This window comes from Hyperoodon ampullatus, assembly GCF_949752795.1.
Source record: "Hyperoodon ampullatus genome assembly, chromosome: 7".
Classification (NCBI taxonomy): Eukaryota; Metazoa; Chordata; class Mammalia; order Artiodactyla; family Ziphiidae; genus Hyperoodon; species Hyperoodon ampullatus.
In genome coordinates, this window is record NC_136920.1 from 12,367,103 (window position 1) to 12,394,714 (window position 27,612).

Genomic DNA, 27,612 nt, shown 5'->3' on the forward strand with positions numbered 1-27,612 from the left:
CTTCGTTGTGGTGCATAGGCTTCTCATGCGGTGGCTTCTCTTGTTGTGGAGCATGGGCTCTAGGCGTGCAGGCTTCAGTAGTTGTGGCACACGGGCTTAGTTGCTCCGCAGCATGTGGGATCTTCCCGGACCAGGGCTCGAACCTGTGTCCCCTGTATTGGCAGGCAGATTCTTAACCACTGCATCACCAGGAAAGTCCCTGTGCTTTACTTTCTATTCTTGGATTTTATAGACCTCATAAGTCTATGCTCTATATCTCTTTTCAACTTCTTTTTCAAATTTTCCATATCTGTGTGTACTTTTCTGTTACTTTTTGATTATTTATATATATTTTCCAGGACTCGAATTCTCTCTTTAGCTCTGTCTAATCTATTTAACCCATTCTTTTGGAGATATATATCTATATGTATACTTCATTTGGTCATTCAAAAATCTGTTTGGTTCTCTTTAATAATCACTTGTTTATTTATCTTAAGTTCATACAGAACCTTTCTATATTGTACATAAGACCTGAGTATCTGGAGTTCTATAGCATCTAAATCTGTTATATGTTGTTTCTTCTGATTCTCACTCATAGTGGCTAGCCTCCTTCCGTGCTGGCGATCTCTGATTGTGAGCTCATTACTTGGTATTAACCAATGGGAATCTTCATACCTATATTTGGACACTTTCCTCCAAAGGGGATTTGCATCTGCTTCTGCCAGGAGCCAGAGGGTGCCACCAACATGGAACACTTCAGTCCTCCTTGAGGGCCTTGGCTTCGTATAGCTGCCCGAGATGCAGCTCCCCCAACTCCTCCTGGCCAACCTCCCAGCTTCATTCTAACTTTTCTTTTGGAGTCAGGAAGTGGGTTTTGGAGATCCTGGAAGACAACAGGGCCTCAAGGAATCATGGCCTCTCTTTGCAGGATATTCTTTTTCTGTAGCAAGAAGTTTCCTCACTGCTCTAAGTCCACCAAATAAGAAGAAGCAGAAATTCTCCAATCCAGGGACTTCCCTGGCAGTACAGTGGTTAAGGCTTCGTGCTTCCACTGCAGGGGCACAGGTTTGATCCCTGATTGAGGAGTTAAGATCCTGCGTGCCGCAAGGCCAAAAAAAAAAAAAAAAAAGAAATTCTCCAATCCATTCCACACACGTCTATAGGAGCCATCACACCCCTGCTTAAACCCTTCAATGACTCCCTTTTGTCCTCAAGTATAAAGTTTGAACTCCTTGGGAATTCCCTGGCGGTCCAGTGGTTAGGACTTGGTGCTTTCATTGCTGGGGCTGGGTTCAATCCTTGGTCGGGGAACTAAGATCCCACAAGCAAAAAAGATAAAGTTTGGGGCTACTCTGGTGGTGCAGTGGTTAAGAATCTGCCTGCCAATGCAAGGGACACAGGTTCGAGCCCAGGTCCAGGAAGATCCCACATGCCACGGAGCAACTAAGCCCGTGTGCCACAACTACTGAGCCTGCGCTCTAGAGCCCATGAGCCACAGCTACTGAGCCCAAGTGCCGCAGCTACTGAAGTCTGCACGCCTAGAGCCCATTAAATAAATAAATTTATTTTTTAAAAAAAGAAAGATAAAGTTTGAACTCCTTGCCCAGCTTACAAGGCCCCATGTACTTCCCATCCTTGTACCTGTCACACTGTTACAATTAGATGTCTGAATCCCCCAACACACCCCTCCCCCAAACCGTATACTTCATGAGTGTAGAAACTTTGTCTTGTCCACTAATATCTCCTTGGCACCCGGCACAGGTGCTTATTAAATATTTGTCGAATGAATGAATGAATGAACACATTTACTGGGTGCCCAGTGTTTTTCTTACTGGTTTCTGTGAGTTCTTTATCTTAAAGATGCTAACATTTTGCCATTCGTTGGGAATATTTTCCCCAGGCTATCTGGCTTTTAATTTTGGTGATTTTTTGGTGGAGGGAGGAACATAGAACATAGATAAGTTTTACATTTTCATGTAAACTGATCTTTTTCTTTTGAGGGCTCTTCAAACGCTTCTAAGTTTGGAAAGGCTTGCCCTCTCTGGATATTTGATGTGTTCCCTTCTATTTTCTATGCACACTGCCGTCAATTTCTTCTTCCCAAAGCTGAGCTCCAATCATGTCACTCTCCTGCTTAAAAATGTTTAACTGTCTCCTTGGAGCCTTTAGTGTAAACTTCAAACTCTTTAACTTGGCCTCCAAGGCTTTTCATGATTCATCCCGAGGCTGCCCATCTGATCCTTTCTTTACTGTCCCCCAGCTCAGCCTGAGCAGAATGAAGGGATTCCGTCTCTCTGTACCCTGCTCTCTCCCACCTCCCAGCCTTCCTGGTGCTCCCCCTCTGCATCGAATCCCCGTCTATCTATTTAATAATTATTTATTCTATATATTCATAATTATTACATATTAAACTCCTGCTTATTCTTCAAGCCCTATTTTCTCTAAAAAGCCTCCCTTTACCCCTCCTCCTGAGAGGATGAATGATGGAGGGATAAGAACATGAGCTTTTGGAATCAGATAAATCTGGATGAAAACCCTAGCTCCTTCCCTTGTTCACTGTTACCAAACCCTTTAAACTTTCCACATCTCAGTTCCTTCATCTTCGTTTTGTTTGTTTGTTTGCTTGTTTTTGGCTGTGCTGCATGGCTTGCAGGATCTTAGTTCCCTGACCAGGGATTGAACCCTGGCTCCCTGCAGCAGAAGCATGGAGCCATAATCACTGGACCACCAGGGAATTCCCCCCTCCTTCATCTTTTTTTTTTTTTTTTTGCGGTACGCGGGCCTCTCACTGTTGTGGCCTCTCCCATTGGGGAACACAGGCTCCGGACGTGCAGGCTCAGCGGCCATGGCTCACGGGCCCAGCCGCTCCGCGGCATGTGGGATCTTCCCGGACCAGGGCACGAACCCGTGTCCCCTGCATCGGCAGGCGGACTCTCAACCACTGCGCCACCAGGGAAGCCCCCTCCTTCATCTTTAAAATGGGAACAGAAAGCAATGAGAGGACCAGATGGGTGGTTGCCAGGGTGAACTAAGTCTGATATCATGAATGCAAAGATCCTAGCATGGTCCCTACCCCACACGCTGCCATTTTGGAAAGGAGTCACCTGCTGCCCTAGGGTCATACTCTCCCCCTCTAATCGTATTTGTCCCTCAAGGTTTGGCTGTTTCTAATTCCATTAGGTGGCTGAGCTTTCCTGCTCTGGAGCAGGTAGTGGGCAAACAGGTTCCCAGAACCCAGCCCAGGCCCCCAGGCACCTTGGTGGGACACCCACACCCATCTGGAGCAAAAGGAATCCCCTCCTTCCTTTCTTGTGAGCTCCAGTGGTTTTGTCCCTGGGAAATATTTAAGTTTCCAAAGAGGCCCGCCAGCCAGCGCTCTCTGCCCCTTGCCATCAGCACCCAGGATGATGATGAGTCAAGTAGAGCAAGAGTAATCCTCCCAGTTTAAAGGTGGGTAAACTGAGGCTCAGGCTATCTTCCAAATAGCTGGGTCTAGGACTTGTGTGTCTTCTCAAGAGGCTCTGGGAGGCCTGGACGGCTGTGGTGGGGAACCTGGGGAGAGCTCTGACCCCAGAGTAGGAGATGGTACAGGGACCGTGGCTCTCATGGCCTCCACCCCTTGTTCTCGATGGGTTAGTGGCACTCCCGGAGGCTGGTGGGGAGCTCAGTGTCTGTGTATGCTTCGTGAACCTAGAGTACTACGCTTGATAGGTTGTTTTGTCTGTGTTGTCTGGGGAGAACAGGGATGACAATTCATTGGCTGGAGCGTGTGTGTGTCTTGGGGGTTGGGGGTGAGGGTGGGGACACCCTGGACAGAGAGAAGAGTGAGCTTAGGGTCAGGAGCCCTGGGTTGCAGCTGGGTTGCAGTTCTACACCCAGCATGCTGTCACCTGGGATGAGCGCCTGCCCCCTCTGGACACCAACTGCCCTATCTGTAAAATGGGGGTGGTGGTAGATGGACCAATCGCCGCCAGGGGATCAAAATGCTGCCCTGGGCCTGGCTCCTCCCTGAGCCCAGACTGTCTTCTGGGCCTGACTTCACCCGATTGGCCCCCACAAATCTCTGACACCATTCTGCTGCCTCTTCCCTCTGTCCTGTCCTTCCCCCAGTGGCCTGGACCTGACTCTGGCTCCCCACCATGGCGGGGGCGGGCGGAGCTGGGCAGGCAGTGGTATTGGTCAGGCCTGGGCGGGGGGCCTCCAAGCCCACAACTGACCTCTTGGGCCTCTTCCTGGAGCCAGCATCCTCTCCTCCCTCCCTCTTGAAATCTGAGCCCAGGGATCCAGGGATCAGTCTCCCTGCAAAACATTCCATCCAGTTGTCCAAACACTCTGCACAGCTGGCGGAGGGAGGGGCCAGAGCCTGGCTTTCAGGGAAGCCTTGGGCTGTTGTTTTCATGGAAATGGCTGAGTCCTTACTCAGAGGGCCAGTCTGGGATGCTCTAAGTGGGCTTGCAGGGCTGAGAGGATAAAGAGCCCCCAACACGCCCTCCTGGGCTTGCCCAAGGCCTCCCTCACCAGGGCCCGGCCCCTGGTGGGAAGGATCCAGGTACGCTCACCCGCTGCCTCACGGCCGATGGGAGGTGGCAGCGGGGCGCTGGCCGCCTTGTGAGTGTCCCCTCGTGACTGGGCTTGGTGTGGTGGCGGGGGAAGGGCAGGCAGGAATGACAGAGAGCTGCCTGAGAGGTGACTTAGGGCAGCAGCTTTCCTGGCAAGCAGTCCCAGACCTGACTGCCTCTTGGTTCTGACCCACCAGTGACCCGGGATGAGTCCCCAAGCCTCAGTTTCCTCACCTGCAACAGGAGGGGGTTGGGTTCCTTCTGCCTCTGATATTCCTAAGTCACAGCCAAGGACAAGGTCCTCATAGCTTCCCATGCAATCCCAGCTGTGCCTAAATGTCCAGAAAGTAGCCAGATTTTCTAGACAATCCCCAGAACAACTCTGACTCAGTTTCCCCTCTGAGAGGACAGCTGGGGCTTGGCAGGGAGGGACCATAGCCTGTACACTTTGTCACCAGCCAGGCTCAGCCCCTTCACCTCCCGCCACGTCAGGGTGATGGGGAGACCCCCCCCTTCCCTTCACACATCCTGTTTTTCATTCATTGTTTCCAGGTGGGCCCAGAGGAAGGTGGAGGCAAGGGAGAATTTAGCAGGAGGATCAGCGAGGAGCAAAAACAGGAAGGGGTTGGGAGCAGCTCATGGAAAATTCACTGCCAGGAAAGAGAGGCCAGCATCTGGTTTGCATTAGGCTGAGAGAGCTTCAAGCCCAAAGCTTGAGTGAGAGATATTGTTATCCATGCGCAGGGCAGGCGGGGTGTGACCACCAGTCAGGAACTGGCAGCTTCTCCCAGCGGGAACTCAGAGGCTGACAGGAAAAAAGAGGGAAAGGCGAGGGAGAAGGGGACAGGAAACTCAGTCTCCACTGTGGCTGCCACCTCATGAATGTTATCTTCTTTGATATTCACAACTTCACAGGGCAGAATTGTTCCCATTTTTATAGTTGTGGGGATTGAGTCCCAGAGAGGTTAAGTGACTTGCCCAAGGTCACGCAGCCAAGGGAATGGCAGAACTCCCGATTAAAATTCAAGCCAAATGAGATAGGGTGGAACACTCAAACCATCCCACGGGTGGATTGAGGCTGACTGCGTGTCAGGCAAGGGGCCACTGAGGATTTGGTGATGAGTGCGGGCCAGCCTCCGCCCATGGGGTCACTCAGTTCATGTGGGGGGGTGTCTGACAGTGCCGTGGGGCACTTTTCATGACACAAGGTGGACCACGTGTCTGAGGGCTCCAGCCCAGTGCCTGCAGAGGAAAAAGCAATCCAGAGGGGAAGGCTTCCTGGAGGAGGGGGTATGAGCAAAAGAGAATTTTATCAGAGGGGGTGGGTTGGAGTGGAGGATGCAGAGAGGGGATAGTGTGAGGAAAGTGGGAAGAGGCGGGTGTAGGGCATGTCTGGGCAATAGCAGCTGGCCTGGTGTGACTCAGAGGGAGAGATTCCAGTTTATAGTTGGAGAAACTGCAGCACAGAGAGCCTAATGTGCCCAAACGTTCACAGTCTGGGAGTGGGGTTGAATCCAGCCTCTCTGACTCCATCCAGGTCTGCGTTCGTAACTGCTACACCATCTGGTCCCTTTTTGCTGGTAGTTAATAGTTTTAAGGGGATATTGAGACCAGGGACCACAGGGCAGCGGGGGCCTTGCCCAAGGCCACACAGCCAACTAGTGACAGAGTCAAAGCTGGATGGGCTCTTTTCAACTTGCCAACCTGAGTGGGGAGAGGACAGGCAGCCCCATCCATGGGCCCCGTAAGAACCTGGGGCCTTGGGTATGTAGAGGGAGGCTCCCACCTCCCTTCAAGGTATCTCACCTTCCTTAGGAGGGGGGCCCAGCATCATCTGCTGCCCGCTGAGCCACGGGAGTTAATAATTACTGGGTTTAAGGAGATAGAGGCCTGTCTGGGAGGCGCCTCCCCCACAGGCCACTGCTCCTCAGAGATAGCAAAGGTTAGTGTGAGTCTCAGCCTGGGAGTGGGGAGAAGGCTCCTGACACCTCCCCGCCTGGCAGTCTCCAGAGGGACTCTCGGTCTGGCCCTCCAGCCATGGACCCCGCTAAGGAGCGCACTAAGTGCCCTGCCCGAGAAAAATGCCCTGTGTTCCTGGCAATGAGCTCAGGGACTGTCCGCTACGCCCCATCAGGTTTGGGCCTTGCACTCCACGGCAACTTGGGAGAGCAGCCCTGGGACACAGACAGGTGAGCGGAGGGGATGGGGGAATCTTGCCACTCAACAGGGGCATTGGGGGAGGGGTGAGAGGTGGGGCTCCAGACGGGGGACTGGCATAGAACTAGGAGGAATTTCACGAGCATTCTACAAGGTCAGCACCAGGAGTGGCCCTGATTGTCTTGTCCAACTTGGTGGTTGTACAGATGTAGAATCTGAGGCTCAGAGAGGGCAAGACACTCATTCTTGGTCACACAGTGAACTGAAGCCTGGAATCAGGGCCTGGGTCATCTAGGCTGGCAGTCTTCTGGATGGGTCTGTGGCCAAGGCTGCCAGGCTGGGGATAAGGATGACAGGGGTGAGGGGGGAAGTTTTGGAAGGGCAGTGGCTTGGGGGCAGAGGACACACCTTTTATTTTTTCCTCCCCACCTGCCGGTCAGGCCCCTAGTAGGCTCCTCCTGTCGCCCGACAGCATGTAGCTGCGGCTGCCAGAGAGCCCTCTGGTTTCTGGGCTGTCTTTTCAGAAAACCGGTATAAGGGGTCACAGCCCCTCCATCCCTGGCTGTGTGACATTGGGCAGGTTCCGTAACTTCTCTGAGCCCATCCTTTTCAACTGAGGAGTTGTGGGAGGAGCTAGTGAGGCCTTGGGAGTCCTAAGCAGCTGCATAGATCATGGGATATTTTTGGCTAGTAATGGGGGTGGTGACAGTGACCCCACACTTGTCCTTCGAAGCCTCGCTCAAGAGTCTCCCCAGCCCACCAGTCCTCCCGGACTGAGGACTTTTCCTCTGGGGCCATAGCCCTGGACTGACACCCCCTCCAACCCTTATCTCCCACCAGTCCGGGTTACCACGACTTGGACCAGGTCTTATCTCCCGCCTGGGCTGGTGAAGACTTGGAGGGTAAGCGCCCTGTTCTGAGCTCCTTTTGTGTCATCCCCTCCCCATTCCTCTAAAGAGTGAACAGAGCAAGGTCCAGGGAGACAGCAGTTGCTCAAGACTATTTGGAGAAAGATTCGTCAACAAACATAATGACATCTGCTTTGGGCCAGACCCTGGGATGGGCTGGGCTGCCGTGGGTGGAGAAACACAGCCCCAAGGAGGACCTGGTCCCTGCCCTTGGGAAACCACAGCTGTGGAAACAATTGCCCTCAGAGTGAAGGAGGTCTGGGCGGAATGAAAAGGACGTCACAGAGGGCTGTCCAGGCTGTGCACTGCACAAGGTACCAGCCAAGGGGGCATGAGAGCCAGACATCAAGTCTGGCTTGCCCTCCACTCACCAAGTCCTGTACCTTGGCGTGGGCCATGCCCACTTAGGAAAGGAGTACCGTTCTCTAGTTTGAACTAAGACACCATTCACTTCACAAGGTGTGCCCTGCGCAGGCAGTGGCCCTGGAAGTGGAGGTCCCCACCCCACATCTCTCCACCGTACTGGAGCCCCAGGAGGACAGAGCCTGTGTCTATGCAGTTTCCTTTTGGGTCCCCAGCCCTTGTATGGCCCATAGTTTGTGCAAAGAAGGGGTGGTTGAATGCATGCATTCAAAATGTGTGCCCCAGATGAAGACCTGACAAACTCAAGCCTGGGGCCCCAGCTCGGGCTCTGAGGGTAGTGCCCCAAGTTCTAGCAATATCTGGAAGGGAAGTACTTCCTCCCATCCTCCCAGGCCTCCTCTAGACACGGAGGCTGGGAGCCATGGTCCCTGGCAGGAGAGAAGCGGGGTTATGCTCTCACTGGCTCAGCCCCAGGCTGAAGTTGAGGCTGATGGTCAGGGCTCAGGAAAGGTGACAGAGGGACAGAGGGGTTGAGGGACAGGCTAGACCAGCGTTCAGGGAATTTGCAGAGGATGTGGGACCTGACAGGTGTGTGTGTGTGAGTGTGTGTGTGTGTGTGTGTGTGTGTATGTGTGTGTGCGCGCGCGCAATTCTCCCAAAGAGTAGATGGTGGGCAAAGGTAAGGATGGGCAGTATCTGTTCAGAGCAGGAAGGGAGGCCCCTGGTTGAGGGGGGAGGGGCGGGGTTGGGGTTGGAGACTTGGGCCAAAGGTGGGGCCTCCCTCAGAAAAAGCACTCAGTAGGAGGGAGAAAACTAGTTTTGGGGTCAGCCCCCCTTCTCACCAGGAGGGAAGCTGCCCAGAGACAGGCGCAGAGCAGGGAGGCCAGGGAAGGAGTGAGGGCCGGAGGGCCCGGTGAGGGGGTGGGAGGGTGTCTGCCGGCCTTGAGTGACTGTCCGCTAAGAATCTGGGAGCTGAAAGCCCGGAACCATGGTAGGCTCTTGAGCAGGGGTGGTCCTGGGAGACTGCTGCGCTGCGCCGCGCTGGGCGCCGGATGTCTGGAGCAGAGTAAGCTGGGAGCGTCGGAGAGCAGTGCTGGCCGCAGGATGATGGGGACCGGCTCCTCCCCCACTCGGGCCGTCGTACTGTCCGGGGCGGGCGGCCGGAGCAGGGCTGGGCCGGGAGCGCGCGCGAGCTCTCCGCGTCGGCCGCCGGAGGGGCGGGGCAGGGCACGTGTCCTCGGGCCACCCCTCGGCCACGTGACCCGCCGAGGGCAGGGTCGCGGAGGGACTGGGGGCCGGGGTGCGAGCCCGGGCCGCACAGACCCACAGGCAGCGGGCAAGACTGACAGGCGGCGGGGCAGCCCGGCTGGCCCGGGGCGGAGTCGGCTGCGGGCGGGGACGCGGCGGGGGCGGCGCGGGGAGATCGCTGGGCGATCGCGGCGGCGGCGCGGGGAACCGACGCCCGGGCGCCCCGAGTCGCCAGTATGTGGAGCGGGTAGGTCCGCGCGGGGTTGAGCCGCGGCTGCCTCCGGGGGTGGGACGGTGAGGGCGGGGGGGTGTCCCTGCAATGTGTGCACCCCTACCGGGAGGTGCTCTATGCCCGCATCCCTGTCCGTGCTGTAGCACGAGGACTGGCGAGCCTGTTCGCGACTGGGGTGGAAGGACATTCGGCATGGAAGGTTCAGGGCGTCTCTCTGGGGGCAGGAATTGTGAAGGGTGGGCTGCTGACCGTCCCGGAGTGAGAGCGCCAACTCCTAGCTTGTCCGGAGCGCAAGTGAGATAGAGGCAGGGGGGTGTGCGGCGGAGTGCAAGCCAGAGTAAGCCTGGGATAAGCACCTAGAGGAGGGACCCTCAGGCTGAGTGAACCCTTGAAAAGCAGTGCATTTGCGAAAGGGGGGACTGGGTCTCTGCCACATTCGCTTGCAAGTTAGTGAACTTCCATCTGGGGCTCCTGGAACCTGCTGAGCTCAAAGGTGGGTGGGACCTCCCTGCAGCCTGGAGGGGTGCAGCGCAGACTCTGGGCCCTGGACTAGTGGCTCCAGTACCCATATCTGTTCCTTGATTCTCAGGGGTGGTCCCAGTCCCTGGGCAAGCAGGTGTGGGACCCTTTTCCTGTATGTGCAAAAAAGCTGTGGCCTTCTCATGGAGTTGGGTAAACACTTCTTCCTCCCCATAGCCTGGAAAGACTAGGTCCTGGCAGAGATGTGGCCAGAGTGGGGGTGGGTTGTACTCCTGGAAAGAACGGGGCCAGATGGGTGGTCCCAGGACAGGGCTCCTCCCAGCCATAGCCGGGGAGTGAGGGAAGCCCCACTGGAGAGGCTGGCAGGCTGGAGAGTTCTGATGCAGGCTGGAGCCACTTTATTCCATGGCACCTAGTCGGAGTTCGAGCTGAGATGCTAGGGGAGGGCTGGGGAGTCATCCCCAGCAGGGGCTCCTGAGAGAATGGGCTCCTGGTAGGGGTGAGGTGTGGAGACACGTGAGACTCTTAAAGGGAGAGAGTTAAGCAGAGCCTGGATTCTTGTGGAATTGCGCCCTGGGGGAAGGAGACTGAGCTTATGGAGAAGGTTGAGGTGGGTTGGTGACAGCTGGAGAGGTCAGGGCGATCCCACCTGGGGTAAACCGTGCTTGAGGAGCTTCTGGAGGAAGCTCGTGACCCCTTGTGTTGGGTGCACCCAGGCAAAACACAGCCACAGAGTTGCTGTGTGATCTTGAGAGTATGGCCTCACTGCCCTGAGCCTCAAGGTGAAACGTGCGGGTTGTGTGGTGGAGGTAATCCAGGCCCAGAGAGCGTCCTTTCCTGGAGGGGTCCAGGCTGGAGCCAGACAGACAAGTCTGGGAGGTGCCAGTAGATGGATGCTCACTTTAAAGACTGGATCCAAGAGTCCCAGGACCCTTCTTGGTGGACCAGGCTACCAAGCTGACCCCCGCCTGATCCTAAGTGTGGCTTACTTGGATCCCCCAGGGTGTAGCTGGGTGCAGAGCACATAGTAGGTGCTTCATAAATGCAGAGGGAAAGCATGAGGGGCAGAATGAGGAGCTGGGCATCTGGGGAGTGAGAGGCAGAGTTTTGGGGTTACCTTGAGCTCTGCCTTTTCAGGGCCCCCTTACTTGGATGTTGGAGGCAGGGGCCAAGCTGCCAGCACCCGCTGGGGTCCTGGGGTCCTAGGAGCTCACGCAGACCCCAGCAGCAGCTGGGAGGGATGCTGCTCAGGTCGCACCTGCCCAGGTAACTGACTGAGCTGCTGTGACAACTCTGGGCGAGTGCATACTTGGGATCCTTCCTCCTAGACTAGGAGGGGTGAGGAGTTGGTGACTCTGGCTAAGCCATTGATGCCCATGGGGCTTGGTTTCCTTACCTGGAAGACAACAGAGATATGTCTCTTGGGTGACTGCTCTGTTAATGGCCAGGTCATAGTGCCAGTTCACCTTCTTGGCCCTGGACCCAGGGCTGCTCCCCTGGGGTGGGTGGAAGTGGCAGGACTCTACAGGAGCTCAGGTGGACCCTCTTCCTTGGGACTCCTTGAGTGTGGGCCCTGAACTCAGAACCCAGAGGTGGCTCCCCCAGAACAGGACTGCTCCCCTCCCCCTCCCCCTCCCCCACAGTGTCCCCTGTCCGTAGTCTTGGGTGCAAAGCCAGCTTCGTGGTGATGGGGTGAGGATGGCGACTGGGGTACTTCTGCTGCTAACACAGTGCTGGGCACTTGAGACTTGGTGATCAGAGCCGAGAGTTTGGGTTCTGGGCTCGTTTTCTGCCACTAAGTGGCCACATGACGTTGGTGTAGCCCCTCAGTCTCGGTTTCCCCATCTGACAGATGGGGCTAATCATACCTCCCTAGAAAGGGAGGGATAGGCTCTGATAGACTGCCCAGGAATGAGAAAGACCACCCCAACCTCCCAGGGATGGGGGACTGTGTCTTTGCTGCAGGCAGGATGCTGGGGAGCTGCAGGACTACAGATGGGCTGTGAGATCTTGAGAAAGTCACCTAACTGTTCTGGGCCTTGGCTATCCTAAGGAGCTTGGATCTGTGAGGTCCTGCCTTTAAGGAGTAAGTCACAGGGAACTCCAGGCTCTGAAATGGCATCTGAAGTATGGCCTAGGGGCTCCAGGGTCAAGAGCAGGAGAAAGGGGTTGTGCGACCTTCACTGTCACCTCCTCCTGGAAGCCCTCCATGATTTAACTACCTCCCGCCTCCCCCTCAACAGATGGAAATGTCTTTCCTGCTGTCCCTTAATCAGCACATCTGTCTGTGGCGCTCAGTAGAGTCCTGCTTGTCTTAGACTCTCCCCACACGGGATTTGTTCCCAACAGGGTGGGGGAAGGGAAGCAAAATGAATTCAACTGTGATGAGAAGGGGGCTTGGTGATGTGGCTGCCAGAATCTGTGCACATTGGGTGGGTCCGGGCCGGTGGAGTGCCTGGCACACGGTAGCTGCTCACTGCATATGTGTTGGATGTTTGAGGGCTTGGGGTGTCAGATTCTTCTAGGACTGAACAGGCAGATGTGAGGTGTGTGCCACGTGCCCTGCTCTACCTCAGTAGAGGAGGGAGCCCTCCACCCTTTCAGGCCTTGTGCCACCTCCGGTGGAGACACAGGGCTGGATTCTCTCCCTCATCAGGGCTGGGCTGCGCTGGGCTGGGCTGGCAGGCCTGGGGCTATGGCAGGGAGAGGCTTGGCCTGGCCCACCTGCCTCAGGTGTTCTGACCTCCCCGCTTACCACCCTGAAGCTGTTCCTGACCTCCTCCTCCCTCCTGCTGTCTGTCCTGCCAGGCACACACCTGCTTCCCCCTTCCTGGAGCGGTCCAGGCCCACCGTCTCCTATACTGGGGGTCCCGCTCGGCTCACTTCCCGGCATTCTTCTGTTGCCACGTATGACACTGTTCTCCCATTCTTCTGGAACCCTCCCCTCCAGCCCCTCTGATGGCTCCTGTTCAGGTCTCCAGGTTGGCTCTCTGGCCCTCAGCTCCTCTCTCACCCATCCCTCATCCAGGCTCAGGGCTGCAGCTGCTCCCTCTGGGCTGGTGCCTACCCTCAGCCACCACTTCCCAAATGCCTCAGCCACGCCCCTTCCCTTCCCTGAAAGACCCCCTTCCAGTCCCACAGTCATGTCGTGGGCACTGCTGTTCTCATTCACCTTGTCCTCCGTTTTTCATTATATTAATTACTGCAACTTTTGTTCTGTTCCTCTCTCCAGCCCCTGGTCCTCCCCGATTTCCTCCCCACCCCCGCCCAAGTCTTTTGTCTCTGTGTGTCCCCTCTGTGTGTCCCCTCCCAGTCCAGAGCCTGCCTGGCTAGAACAGCAGCCTTGGGTGGAACCGCACCACCACCACTTGAGCACTATCTCAAACTTCCTCAAACCCCCCGTCTGCATCCTGCCTCACTTCTCTGAAACCACCATTCATCCCCTTTCCGCCAGTCCTGACTTTTTTGGGTGACAGTTCACATGATGCACTAGTGCCTGGACTCTGGGTTCAGTTTCCCCACTGCCACTTCCTTGCTGTGTGTTCCAGCCAGGTCACCATCCCTCTCTGAACCTCGGGTGCCTCGTCGTTCAAACTGGGCTGGGGAGAGCATCTCCCTGTAGCAGCGTCGCAAATTAACACATGATGACGTCTGTGGAGATGTGGAGTGGTGGGCTGGCGTGGACGTGAACAGGAGCTTGAGAATCTGATCTGTTTGTGGGTCTGGAGCTGAAGGCTTGGCCACTCCGTAGGCTGAGCCTGGCTGGGCTTGCTGGTTGGTCGGGGACCCAACACACGAAACCTTTCCTGGGATCCCTTGGCCTCTGGACGGGAGTCACTTGCCTGTCAGCCTCAGTGTCCTCAGGGCTTACTGGACCGACCATAAGGGTATGAGCGTGATTCTGAACCGGGCCCCTGTGCCATGGCTGTTCCTGAGCTGGGCCCTGGGTCAGAATTCCTGCAGACCAGACCAGCTGTAGTCGCCCTGGAACCCGGGCTTGGTGGCCCCAGGCAGAGGGTGAGGGTCCCAGTCTGCCCTCCCAACCCTCTCCTTCCCCCGGTTTTCAGTGCTTCCCTCACTGGCTTCCCCGCTGCTTGCTTAATGAATCCACTGTGCCTGTTAGCACAGGGGAGGGGTCTTTAACTCAAAGAGGTGACCTGGGCACTGGGGGGCAGAGAAGGGGAGGTTAGGGCAGGAGGACCCCATGGCTGGCTGGTTGGGCTGGGGCTGGGAAAGGGTATGCAGGACGCTACCTGGGTCCTTCTGGCCCCGGGAGTGGGCTCCGTTCAGGCCCTCCTGGCCCAGTGGGGTTGCTGGGTGACTGGGGACCATAGAATCCAGGAGTGGTCCTCATTTCGCCATTTTTTCTGCTTGGGGACAAAAGCCCTGCTGGCCCTCCTAGGGGTGGCCTGGGGGGTGAGGATTGAGGTTACTGCTTTCCCCTGACTTGTGTGTTTCCTGGGGAAGTCACCCAGTGGGGCCTTTCCTGTATGAACTGCCCTGGGCTCTAGGCTGCAGAGCTGGCTTCGGGATGGGGGATGTTGGCTGCCCCCACCTACCTCTGACCTTGACTCTTAGTATCTCCCACCCCCCTAACTGAACAGACCCCTTCCTAGCCGGCCCTGCTGCGTGTCCTGGACACTGAACTCTGTGTCTGCAGGGAATGGGGTCCGAGAAGGCTTGTGCACAGGGCCGTGGACCTGGACTGGAAGGGGAGGCGCACAGCAGCAGGACTCCAGTGGTAACCCGTGCTCGCCCAAGGAGTGAGCTCCCCAGCCCCCAGGCGCTCACACCCGGATTTTCGGGCCTCTGGGCTAGGAGACTGAAGTGTGTGGAAGATAGCGGATTCTGGCTTGGGTGGACCCGAGGGGCCTGGGGTCCCTCCTTCATCTGAACTTTGAGTCACAGGAGCTGGCCTCATAGCCCAGAAGTGTGAGTGGCAGGGTCTGCAGATTTCAGTACAGGGTGGACCCTCCTTCCCTCCAGCTTCTGCACCCCTGGCCCAGGCATTGGGCATTTGGTGACCACAGGGTGGTCCTGCTGTTCCCATGCCTTCTGCCATGAGGATTTGCTCGTGGGCTTTTCCCCCAGGGAGCGGGGAGGGTATCATGCTCTGTCTCAGGCCTCCCTGGACCACTGTTTCCTCTGGCTGCAAAATAGGGCGCCATCCCCCCAGAAGTAGGCCAAAGTGAGCCTGTTAGGAAAATGATGGGGGCTGTCTGGACGCACCCCCAGCCCGTGCCCTTGGGACCAGCTGGAGAGTCCTTCACTGTGGCCAGAGGCCAAGACCACACTGGTGGACGAAGCTCAGGCCTCTTGGGAGGGGCTGGTGGCCTTGTTCCCCTAGGCAGGAGGTGTTGGCAATGTCAGGGTGGTCCTTGTTATGGGGCTAGGTGTCTGAGACCTGGGATGCTGCCCTGTGCCCTGTGCTGTCCCTGAGTCAACCCCTGCCCTTGGCCTGTAGTTCCTGCTCATTCTTTTGTAGTGGGCAATCCCGAAATGGGGTCCCCACCAAGCCTAAGTGACTATGGCCATTCTCTCAACTGAGGAAGTGGGGCTGGGGCCCAGGCCTCCAGGTTCCCACAGTGGGTACATCCCCAGGGCCTGGGGTTTCAGGTGCAGGACACAAGAGCCTGGGCAGGGATGGTGGAGGTGGTGGAGGTACCTGGCAGATAGCCCACTATTTACCTGGCGCTGTAGCCAGTGACTTCCTCATTGGATTCTCAGTGCGTCCCTGCAGGTTTTACCGCCATCCCACAGGCGGGGAAGCAGGTTGAAAGAATTTCAGCAACTTTCCCAGGGGCTCGCGTGGACCCCAGGTCAGAGGCTGGCATGGACCCGGCCGTGCCCGACTGGCCTGTGCTCTCAGCCACAGCTCCCCCAGTCCTGGCCTCCCTCCTGGGAGCCAGTTTGGGCTGGAATTGGGTCAGGTTTTCCTGTCACAGCCAGGGAGGAGCCTCCTGGATGCCCCTGGGCCCAGCGGCCCTTGATCCCAAGGCAGATGCAAAATTCTGTGGCCCACACCCCACCTGCCTGTCCGCTGGGCCTGGGCTGAAGACCTGGCCACCTGTCCCACCAGTGCCACCGACTAGCTCTGTGGCCCTGGGCAAGTCCCATTACCTCTCTGAGCATCCGTCCCTCACCTGTAGAATGGGAACAATACCACGAATGCTGCTTAGAGTTTTAAATGAGATAACACGGGCAGAGCACCCCCATGAGTCCCCTGGGTGCAGACCCCAGCCTGGGGCTGCCACAGTACTGCCAGAGACCCTTAAGCTTCAGGGACCCCCCCTTACCGACTAGACCCCCCCAAGCAAGGTATTAGGAAAGACCCCTGTCCTTCATAAACACTGTTGATGGAGTGGTGGGTGTGTGTTCCCACTTTATTCATCAAAGTCCCACGTCCTAGCAAGGCAGAACTCAGCCCCAGGAACCTTGAGGCCACACTCCAGGCCAGTTCCAGCAGACGACAGGCTGGGCTGGGCAGCTGGACAGGGCCATGCGGAGGGTCGGGAATGGGCTCATAGCTGGGGTCCCTGGCTGCCCTGTGTTACCTAAGGGCAAACTGAGGCTCCGGGGCTGCTTAGTGACTGTCCCAGGGTCCAGAAGACAGGGAGGTGGGACCAGACAGACCCTAGCCTTGTCTTACTTCCCCTCCGCGATCCTGAATTTCATGACCCCTTGGCCCTGTCTTTCCTCCCTCCCGTGTGGGCCCCTCTTGGCCCCCTCCCCTCCACTTCCCCACTGCTATCAGCAGCCCAGCCCCCAGCCTCGGCCCAGCCACTGCAGCTCAGAAGCTGCTGGCTCAGGAGCCGCCAGCTTTTGCTGAGTGAGCGAGTCCAGGGTGCTGTCTTGGCACAAACCACCACGGCCCAGCCCTCTCCTCCCCTCCCTCCTCAGGGTCTGCTGCGAAGGGGGGCGCGTGGATGGGAGGTGGGCAGAGGCTGGTGGCCCCCACCCTGCACCACCTCTAGGGTCTTCAGCTTCAGAGGGAGGAGGGTCCTGAGGCCCAGAGAGAGGGAGTGTTTGCCTGAGGTCACAAGGCAGACCAAGCAGAGAGCTGGGACTGCCCCCCTACACGGTCCAGAGGGCAGGAAGTGGGGCTGCCTTGCCCAGGCTGTTTGCAGAATCTTCCTGCCTCAGCTGGCCCTGCCTGCCCTGGCTAGGTCCTTCCTCTCTGGTCCACCCTAAATGGGGTGGAATTTGCATAAAATATGCATGAGCAGTAGCAATGAAGGCAGTTCCCACTTAATCATCTCGTGTGCCGAGGTGTTCTGCACATCTCTGATCCACTCAGTGACCCTTGAGGTAGGGCCATTGGGATTGTCCCCATTTTATACAGGGGGAAACTCAGGCTCTCGACAGGGATGCATTTACAATATCTGCTGGGCAAACAAGCACCTGCTGTGTGCTCAGCACCTACTGTGGTCCTGGCCTGGAGGGGATGGTTGACAAAGATGAATGAGTCCTGTCCTTGCCCCCAGGAGACCCTGTGCTTGGTCATTCTGTCCTTGTGACAACCCCCGTGATGGCCTATTTTACAGATGGGGAGACTGAGGCCCAGAGTGGCAGGTGCATTGCCCAAGGCTGGTCCCTGGCCTCAGCTCTCCAGGCCTCTCGGGACACCACCCTGTATCTGCTCTTTGCCTCACAGCCAGCCCCACCCGGACGAGGGCCACCCACCGCCCCTTGAAGCTGTCCCAGTCCCCTGGAAGAGTGTGGGCCCCTGCAAAAGCCACAGAGAGTCCCTGGGAAGCCTGGTGGAGACCCCTGCAGGGAAGGAAGCCCAAGGCGAGGAGGACCCTGCGGCCACCCAGCTGGACGTGTTGCGTCTGCGCAGCTCTTCCATGGAGATCCGAGAGAAGGGCTCAGAGTTCCTGAAGGAGGAGCTGCACAAAGCCCAGAAGGTGGGCTCTGAGGGCGGGGGCGGGGTGGGGGCGGTGAGGGGCCGGCCTGAGGGGCTGTGGGCTCTCACGCAACGCCCAGAGACGTCACGTTCCTGTCAAAGCCACCTACATGCCAGGCCTGTGCTGGGCAGGAGGGCAGCCCAAACAAAGGAGAAACAGTTTTTCTTGTGACTTTTAAATGACTTTTAGAAGTCATGACATCTCTGAAAACCGGACCCAGGCTCTAACAAACTGACAGTTGGGGTTCAACTTCACGCTCTGAGCTAAATGGAAAAAGCATTCTAATCTGTAGAAGCACAGAGGAAGCAAGCTCGGGGCCCTGAGGCGCACATAAGGCGGCCCCGGGAGTGGCGCCAGGCCCGGGGCCGCTGGGGGGCTGACAGCGCCCTCCCTCGTGCCCACGCCCGCCCCGCAGGAGCTGAAGCTGAAGGATGCGGAGTGTGAGCGGCTGTGCAGGGTGCGCGGGCAGCTGGAGCGGGAGCTGGAGGAGCTGACGGCCAGCCTGTTCGAGGTGCGGAGCGGGGCGAGAAGAGGGCGGGGCAGCTGGGCGTCCGTCCGCACCTCCCCCTCACGTGGAGCCTTCCCTCTTCCCAGGAAGCCCACAAGATGGTCCGAGAAGCCAACATGAAGCAGGCGGCGTCAGAAAAGCAGCTGAAGGAGACGCGGGGCAAGGTGAGGCACGCACCGGCCCAGACCTCCTGCCCACCTCTGAGCCCTGCGAGCGCCGGCCTCCGCTACCCGATCGGAGCCTCGCATGGACTGGGGGGCCAGCAGGGAGGGGCAGAGGCATCTGAGATGGCCCCACTGAAACGTGCCTGCTGGAGTGGGAGCCCAGCTCCCTGGGACTCGACCTGTGTTTCTGCTGTATCACGGAGACCTTCCTGGGGCTTTTTCAGGGGCTGGGAGGATCCTGTGGCCGTTGTACTTCTTTTCCGTCCTCCCATACCCCCTTTACAAAGCAGAAACCTCAGTCTGGCTATGTGAGCCTGGGCAAGTAGCTTTATCCCTTGGAGCCCATTTACACATCTGTAAAATGGGAGGGCTGGGCTGTTCCTGGCCCCTGGGGGCCTCTCAGTGGGAGACCCAGCCAGCTCCCAGATACGTGCACCTAACAGAGTCCTGGCTCCCAGTATGACCTCAGCCAGGCTGTGTCTCCTCTGAGCCTCGGTTTCCCAATCTATGGAATCGGTATCTCAGCCCCCAACTCAGAGGCTGTTCCGAAGATAACAGGTGGTGTTAGGTGCTCAGGGTGGTCTTTCCTGAGCTGGGGTGGCAGGCAGTGGCAGCCGGGGCAGCCTCAGCCCTGGGTTAATATTGACAGCCATCTCTCCCGGCCAGATCGACATGTTGCAAGCAGAGGTGACAGCCTTGAAGACACTGGTCATCACGTCCACACCAGCCTCTCCTAACCGCGAGCTCCACCCACAGCTGCTCAGCCCCACCAAGGCCGGACCCCGCAAGGGCCACTTGCGTCATAAGAGCACCAGCAGCGCCCTCTGCCCCGCCGTGTGCCCCGTGGTAGGACACGCCCTCACCCCGGACAAGGAGGGCAAAGAGGTGAGGGGCAGCGGGCAGGCAGTGGTCATAGGAAAGGGAGGCAGTGCCCACTGTCAGCCAGGCAGCGGTGCCCAGTGGGGACCCGCCTGAACCCCGCTGTGTGACCAGGAGCCTGTCCTACCCTCTCTGGGCCTCTGTGTCCTCTGGCTGTGAGGGCTGAGTGAATTCCCTGTGATATGAAGTGTTTGGCCCTCAGTAGGGTACATGGGGTACCTGGTCCAGGCGGGACAATGGCTGTGATGTTCTTGGCCATGGGTCTTTGGGCAAGTGAAGCCACCTGTCAGCACCTCAGTCTCCTCGCGTAAATGGGGTTTCCTGGGGCCACAGGACGTGGACGTCAGGAGCTCAGCTCAGGGCTACACCCAGCGGACGCCCCTGAAGGCTGTAGTGGGATTCAGCTTCCTGGAGTCTCTGATGCCAAGGTGGCCCCAGCTCTGCCCTGCCCCAGGCCTCCCGAGCATCCAGGGAGGAGGCGCGGGCCAGGCCTCTCCATTCCCTTCTGAGCTCTAAGCTTCCGGCCGGACTCTAATAATCTCCTTCCTCTGTCTGTCTGTCTCTGTGCACCTGTCTGTCTGTCCTGCCGGCCCAGCCCAGGCTGCCCCCCCTCCTCTCCCTGCTCCTCTGCGTGGTCCCCAGCAAGGCGGTTCACCTCACCTACGAGCCGGCCTGGCAGCTCCCGCCTGGGGAGCTGCCCGTGGGCCCCACCTCTGCTACCTCTCTCTCCTTTTCCCGACAGGTAAAGGCTCCGGAGAGGGGCCGCTTCCCCTGCCCCCTCCCAGCCTCTCCCTCTGCATGTGCCCCAGGGCAGCCAGCAGGTTGTGTGTGTTCCGTTCCGTGTGTGCATGCCTGTGTGTGCTGTGCGTCCCAGCAGGTCCCTGTGTGTACCTGCGGGTACCTGCAGGGTCACTCTCCAACTTTCCCTCCTCAAGGAGGCAGCGAGGGTCTTCAGAATGAGAACCTGGACCCAAGTCTAATTCTCTAGGCCAAGAAACTGGCAACACACCTCCAACACACTTGGAAGTGTGACTTTTGAGTTCCGAATCTAAATTCTTCTGTGCGAGGGGAAGAGAAGAGTTCTTCTCTGGGACTCGGCTCCCCTGCATGGCTACAGGGGACAGGCCCGCTGGGGCCTGTCCTGCATCCTCCCTGTCTCTGCCATGCTGGCCCCCCAGTGCCCTGACCCCCCCACCCGGCTCGCCTTCCCCCACAGGTGGACACGACCCTGTTTGCAGAGTTCCAGGCCTGGAGGGAATCGCCCACCCTGGACAAGACCTCCCCCTTCCTGGAAAGGGTGTACCGGGAGGACGTGGGCCCCTGCCTGGACTTCACCGTGCAGGAGGTGAGGCGGGCAGAGGGCGGCCCGCCGGGGGGCCCGGCCCCACAGCCGGCGGCCAGCCCCTCACCACCTCCCGCTCCGCCCTGCTCTACCGCAGCTCTCAGCCCTGGTACGGGCCGCCGTGGAGGACAACACGCTCACCATCGAGCCCGTGGCTTCGCAAACACTGCCCGCGGTGAAGGTGGCCGCTGTCGAGTGTGGCCGCACCAAGTAAGCTTAGCGCCCTGCCCCCTGGGAAAGGCCCGCATAGCCTTGGGCTGCACCAAGGGGGTGGCCAGGGAGGACTGAGCCTCAGGCCTGCCTTCTGGGTCCTGCAGTGGGACCTGGGGGTGGGCAGGGGCACCTGACCAGAGAGGGACAGTGGCTGCCTCCGCGCAGGGCAAGGAGGCATTTTTGGCAGACATGCTGCCCCTAGTCATGGAGCCGGGGTCTCCCACTTCCTGGCTGGCCTGACGTGCATCCCTCTCCTACCCCCTCTCCCCCACAGTGGGTTCCGGGCCCCGATTGACACGTAAGTGATGTCATTTTTTCACTCCACCTCCTGACAATGACCCGATGGCCCTGGCATCTTGTCCCCCCTGCTTCTCAGCTGGCATTGGGCAGGGCCAGCAGCGAGCAAAACTGCCAGCATGGAGCAAGGGCAGGGACTGGGGCCTGCGAGGGAGGCCCCTGGGTGGGAGCCTTGTCACGGAGGGGAACATTTGAGCCGGGTTTTGAAAGATGAATAGCAGTTTGCCCAGCAGGGAAGGACCTTTCAGGCAGAGGCAACAGCATAAGTGGAGGTATGAGAAGCTGGAATATTAATGGAAACACCACTGGGTCGGTGGGCGGAGCAGTGGGGTGGGTGGGCATGGAGTTGGGGCTGAGGCCACAGAGGGTGTTTGGGGCCAGAATGTGAAGGGCCTCAAATGAGGTTTGGGCTTTAACCCACTAAGGCCAGCATTTCACGAATCATCGATTAACGTTCCCTGAAAAGAGGGTTCCCTGGTCCAATCAGAGTCACAGTGAACCTGGAGGCAGCAAAGGCTCTGATAAGTCCTGCAACCAAGGAGCCTATTTAACCTTCCTTTACTCGGGATTCTGCATAACTATTTCCTGGGCAGTAGGGAAGCAGCAGGGAAAGGTAATGGGCTAGATGTGGGTTTTTGGAGTAGCCCCTGGCTGTCACATGGAGAAGAAAGGCGGAGATGAGGCAGAACTCTGGTTGGAAGGAACTGAGGGCATCCGGGCAAAAGGTCCTATTGGCAGAATCTAGCCTGGGGACTTGGTGACCTAAGTGGAGGAGAGAGAAGACTCCTGCTTAGTTCTCCTGCTTAGGAGGAAGGGGTGACTGGGTCTGAGGGCCCCAGGAAGGTAGGGGGCAGCATTTTTAGGGGCGGCAGTGGGTGGAGCTTTGGTACACCTGGCCTGAGGTTGACCAAGCTCTCCTGTCCAACAGGGGTGAGGTGAGGGGTTGAGGGATGGGGTCCAGCTTGGTTTAAAGGTCTCCCCCAGGGACTTCTGAGACTGCCCCCCTCCTTGGCCTGGCTCCAGGCTCCTTGGGAAGCTGGGACGGGGGGAAAGGATGCCAGGCCCCGCCCTGATGTGTGTTTGCCTCCCCCTCCCTCTGTGCCTTCTCTGGCTGCTGCATCCTCCCTGGATGAGCTGGGTGGGCGAGCCCCAGCCGTCCCCATGGTCCTGAGGTCTGCTTTTCCCTAGTACATGTGCCCTGAGTGGCCTGGCCTGCGCCTGTCGTCACCGAATCCGGCTTGGGGACTCCGAGAGCCACTACTACATCTCACCGTCCTCCCGGGCCAGAGTGAGTCATCCAATGGGAGTGTTACCTGGCTCCTCAGAGGCTCCCTGGGCTGGGACTCTGAGCCCCAGGCTGCACAACCTACAATCTACAGAGCAGGGCACAGGCTCAGAGAGGTACGAGAATGACTTGGGCCACGCAGCCAAGCCAGTGTATTTGTTTGCTATTGCTGTGTGACAAGTTACCATAAACTTAGTGGCATCGATTTATTATCTCACAGACTCCCTGGGTAGGAGTCTGGGCACAGCTTAGCTGGGTCCTCTGCTCAGGGCCTGATGGACTGCAGTCACGGTATCAGCGGCTGTATCCTTTCTGGAGCTTGGGGTCCTCTTCTGAGCTCACATGTTGTTGGCAGAAGTCAGTTCCTTGTGGTTGAAGGACTGAGGTAGCCATTTTCTTGCTTGCCGAGAAGTAATCATGGGAGTGACACCCATCAGCTCTGTCATTTAATATAACCTAATCAAGGGAGTGACACTAGAGTTCCTGACTCCTGGCTCCGGCCCCAGGCTTTGGAGAAGGTTCTGAGGCTCGTCTGTCACACAAGGCTGACAGTCAGCTGTGGGCTCTGAGGGGCCTCCAGGAATCCCAGCTTCTGCCCTCACCTGCCGAGTGACCCAGGTGAGGGTCACTGGATCAAGGGGCCTCACTGAGCTGGGACGAGGGTGGGGTGGACCCCGTTCCTCTATCCCTTCAAAGACAGTGAAGAAGATTGGAAAGAACAAAAGTTTGGAAAACTCTGAAGCTTGGTGCCAAGGTGACGTGGTGTGGAAGGTCCTCTTAGAGGAACCATCTCCTCCCCTTGACCTACTAGAGGTGCCTGATGGGACTAAAGTGGGCAAATGGCCTCATCATCAGGCAGCAGATTGACCAGCACAGTCAGCTTGTCTGGTCCTGACAGCCTCTGCAGGGCAGCCCAGCATGTTGTTCCGGCAAATCCCCCAGCAGCGAGCTGAGCTCCCATTACAGAGAGGGAGTCTGAGCCTTAGAAAGGAAAGGGGTGCACCCCAGGCCACCCAGCCGAGACCTGAGGTCTCCCCATCCTGGATCCATCTCTTACTGCTGCAGTCTCCACCCCCTGCATCTGTGCCAGAGCCTTGTTCGGTGGCCATGGGTCACCTCTGTTTTTTTCTGATCCCAACCAGGGGATCTGTGCCAGATGCTCCCATGCCTAGAAAATTACATCTAGAACGTTGTTCTGCCTGGCCTATGTGTCTGCTGTCCTGGGCAGAGCTGGGAAGGCAGAGGGGAAGGGTGTGAAGTTCTAGGATGTGGTCCCCACCCTGATGAGACCAAGGAGTGTGGAATCCATAGGGAGAAGAAAGTTCTGTCCCCAAAGCGCAGCCCTGGGGAGAGAGCCTCACTGCTCCCCCCATTCCCTGCTCACGGGCCTCTGGTAGGGCCTGCTGGCCACTGAGCAACGCCAGGGCCTGGGACTCAAGCTTCTCCTGCTCATCCCATCCGGCCCTGCGCAGCCCCTCAGCCCTCCCAGGCGGCACCTTGGCCACACTGGTTTAGTCCCCTCACCTGGCCTCTCTCACACCTCCCTGCCTTTGCCAGGGCCACCAACCCCCTGCACCCAATTTTGTCCTCCTGGCAAGGGCTCCTGGGTGTTTGGGGGCCCAGCAGGAGCATCGCCCCTCCCTCAGCTTTCTCCACTCCCCAGCCTGTGACCCCCACACACTTGATGTCCCTCCCCCAAAGTGCTGGATATTCAGTATGGGCAGTTGTGGGCACAGCTGCCAGCTGCCTTCCACCCTGTTTTAGGTTGGGTGCCCTAGAAGCAGAGCCTAAGATGGAGATTGTGTGCGATTCTCAGGAGGCAGAATGGGTGTGGAGGGAAGGACAGGCAAAGGTGAGGCTTCAGCTGGAGTCTGGCTTCAGCCTGATCCACAGGGGCTCTGGAGCCCAGAGTGGGTTCCACCCTGAGGCAAGGGCGTGGCCTTTTATACCCCAGATGCCTGTCAGTCATTGGCTGAAGTCTGTGAGGGTATGAGGTGCAGAGGGGCACCAGCAGGCATCAGCAACCAACACTCTCAGCAGTGGGGACATGGGGCCCCAGCCTGGGGAAGGAGCCTGGGAAGGGCACTAACAGCACCCTCTCCACGGTATGAGAGTCTTCGTGACAGAGATCAGGTCTGAGCCAGCTCAGGGTCCCCAGTGCCTGGCGCAGGGCCTGCACGGAGCAGGCTTCAGGTCAGACTGAGGGCTTCAGGTGGGGATCCAGGGCAGCCGGGTGAGCAGCTTCTGATCCCCTCACCTTTCCTGGCGTTACGAATAGCACCTGGTAAGGCCTGGCTGGCCGGGGCCTCCACTAGCCAGAGCAAGCAGGCCCCTCAGGGGAGCGTGGATTCTAGGCAGCCTGCCCGGTTTCATCTTTCAGCTCAGCCACTTAATAAATGGAGGCTCCATGGCCTCCGCAGTCGTTGTGGGGTCGTTCTTGGAGCCTCAGCTCTCCTCACGTGTAGACTGGTAATGATAGGCACGTCTGCCGCACCGGATACGCGTACTTGATTACGCTTAGTTGTCGCTATTGTTTTTATTAGGAGTACTAGTATTGCTGCTGTTGGCTGTAATGTTAGAGCCCAGAGTTATCTGAGTCTCACAGGACGTGGGGCTTCCCGCTCTGGTCTTCGATCTGCCCTGGCTTTTTTTTTGGGGGGGCAAGTGTGAGGGCCGGGGGTGTCATACCCTGCCCCCTCTGCCCGCAGATCACCGCCGTGTGCAACTTCTTCACCTACATCCGCTACATCCAGCAAGGCCTGGTGCGGCAGGACGGTGAGCGCCCCCTGGTGGCCGCTAGGGGTGGCGCCCGGGAGGGGAAGGGCGGAGCGGGGAGGGGCGGGGCGGCCGGGCCAACCCCAGGGCTTTGCTGCCCCCCGTCGGAGCGAGGTCTCTAAGAGAGAGAAGGTCGTAGATTAGCAAAGCGATCCGGCAGCTCCTGCTGCTGAGCCCTGTGGAGAGAGGAAGAGCGGAAGGAGCCTCCTGGGCTCTGCCTCACGGGGAGAACCAGCCTGATGCCCCCACATACCTGGATCCAGCTGCTTTTTCCCGTTCAGAAACCTCTCCAGTCCCCCGGGCCTGTAGCGACGGCATTCCTGTTACTGGCCTGGCCTACACGATGGGGCCTCCCCTGTGAATCTCCTCCCCTCTCCCGCCGCGGGGGCCTCCAAGTGGTGGCTGGACGCGGCTCGCCCACCTCCCCCTGTAGACACTCCCCGCCCTTGCCCAACAAGTCCTCTGTCCACCCGTTGTCCCCCTGCCCCCATTCTGCCAGGCCGGGGATGAGCCCTGCACAGGGTCGCTGGAGAGCCCCGGGAGCAGGGGTTGGAGAGCATTTGCAGCCTGTCCCAGTGTGTGGCAGTGTGTACATGCGTGTGCGTGTCAGGCTGTGGAGGTGACCGTCACCTCCATGCCTCCTGGGCTGCAAGCCCTCAGAGTGGAACCTCAAAGAGGTCCGGCTACTCACCGAGATCTGTCCTGAGGGACTGGGGAGTCCTAGGGTGCCCGCCAGCTGCCCTGCCCAAAGCCAAGGGAGAGGCCAGGCCATCTGCCTGAGGTGACCCTGATTGGGCACCGAGCTGTCCACCCTCTCTCTCTTCCTGCAGCGGAGCCCATGTTCTGGGAGATCACAAGGCTGAGGAAGGAGATGTCGCTGGCCAAGCTTGGCTTCTTCCCCCAGGAGGCCTAGGTCATGGCCCAGGCCTGGAGGGGGGCTCTGAGCTGGAGCCAACACCTGCCCCAGGAGAGACAGACAGACACACGGGGTCCTAGAACCAGCCCTGAGCCAGAAGCTGAACAGAGGGACAAATGGCCAGGCCATGGAGGCAGCACTGAGCCGGCAGCAAACGTCCATCCCAGGACAGGACCTCAGGAGGTGACCTCTCCCTTGTAGTACTACAGCCACCAGGAGACTTTATAGAAAGCACCAAAGACCAAGGAGCTGGGAGCCGTACAAAGGGGCTCAGCCCTTGGGAGGGCACCCCTGGGGCAGCCAGCACCCCCTCCCCAGTCCCAGGAGCTGCTGCCTGCAGGTGCCTCATTGGCAAGATCTCCAGGGTATCTCCCCACCCCCACTTTCCCAAGCCCTGGGCACCAGCACCCCCTTGTGGCCATCCTTCACCTCGTTCCCAGGTGGGCCTGCTGTGCCCAAGGGCCGGAGAGCTAGGAGGAGCGGACGGGGCAGACGGGGGCCTCGCTGGCTGTCTTCTACTCCATCCTGTATCTGCCTGACAATGACCCCAAAACATTCTTAAGATGTATCAGGGGCCCTCCTCCCTCCCGCCCTCTCGACCTTCCTCCTTCCCTCCAGCTGAGCCCTATGCTGCAAGGAGCCTTTGCCCCCACCACTGCTGGGAGGATTGGGGCACTTTCCTCCCAAAGTAACACACAGACAGGCCTCAGGATGCCCGGGCCTTTTTTCAGCTGTGGATGGCCATTCAGACGACAGAGGCTGAGATCGCCCAGCCCCGTACACAGGACTGGGGTGGGGCAGGCAGGACCCGGGCCCCTCCTCCCCCCTCGCAGCCTACTCAGTACCGGGGTCCAACCTGGACACATCCCTCACCACGTCCGATTTCCTCCTCTGAATGGAATGTAACGCGATCTCTATTTAATAAAGGACGGCTTTGTTGGTAGAGGCCAGGCAGCCACGCGCCTTCACTCCTGCGCCCTGGGGCTTGGGCCAAGGCTTGGGCATCTGAAGGAATGAAACAAAATCCTTTCCTTGCCCGCCCTCGTGCTTGGGATTAAACCCAAATCCTGAAGGGATTGCTGGAGGGAGCACCAACCGAGTCCTCCCCAGTGTCCCGTGGGGCAGTAGGTTATTGGGGGATGAGCCCAGCTTCCTCTCCCGAGAAGTGGTCTGCTGCCAGGAGAACGGGGGCTCTGTCGCTGCCTCACAGGGGATCTTGGGCAGATCCCCTTGCCGTCTCCCTGCCAAGTGTCACGGAAGCCTGGAGCTCAGAGTCGGAGCATCAAGGCTGCCTGGTGCGTGCGTGCGTGGAGGGCAAGGCAGGATTGATTGGTGATGTCTGCCAGCTGCACAGCAAGGCCTGTGGTAGCTCTGGTTTCCCCGCCCTGGTCAAGGGACAG

The 27,612-nt window shown here is 58.3% G+C and overlaps 1 protein-coding gene across 3 annotated transcripts; it reads left to right on the top strand.

Annotated features, from left to right (window-relative positions):
- Nucleotides 1-6,575: 6,575 nt before the first annotated feature.
- On the top strand, nt 6,576-26,355 carry RAB3IL1 (RAB3A interacting protein like 1; the record flags this gene model as incomplete). 3 transcript variants are annotated; one of them, XM_079708904.1, is made up of 10 exons in its annotated part: nt 6,576-6,727; nt 17,581-17,833; nt 18,249-18,344; nt 18,428-18,505; nt 19,172-19,390; nt 20,601-20,729; nt 20,824-20,936; nt 22,425-22,524; nt 25,230-25,296; nt 26,127-26,355. In XM_079708904.1, 10 exons carry the CDS (start codon nt 6,576-6,578, stop codon nt 26,207-26,209), a joined length of 1,290 nt encoding a protein of 429 aa, XP_079565030.1. In that variant the 3' UTR covers nt 26,210-26,355. The 3 variants fall into 3 exon arrangements, with proteins under 3 accessions (XP_079565030.1, XP_079565032.1, XP_079565031.1); XM_079708906.1 differs by lacking the exon at nt 6,576-6,727 and adding an exon at nt 19,980-20,126 and having other exon boundaries at nt 17,759-17,833; XM_079708905.1 differs by lacking the exons at nt 6,576-6,727; nt 19,172-19,390 and having other exon boundaries at nt 17,774-17,833.
- Nucleotides 26,356-27,612: the final 1,257 nt, after the last annotated feature.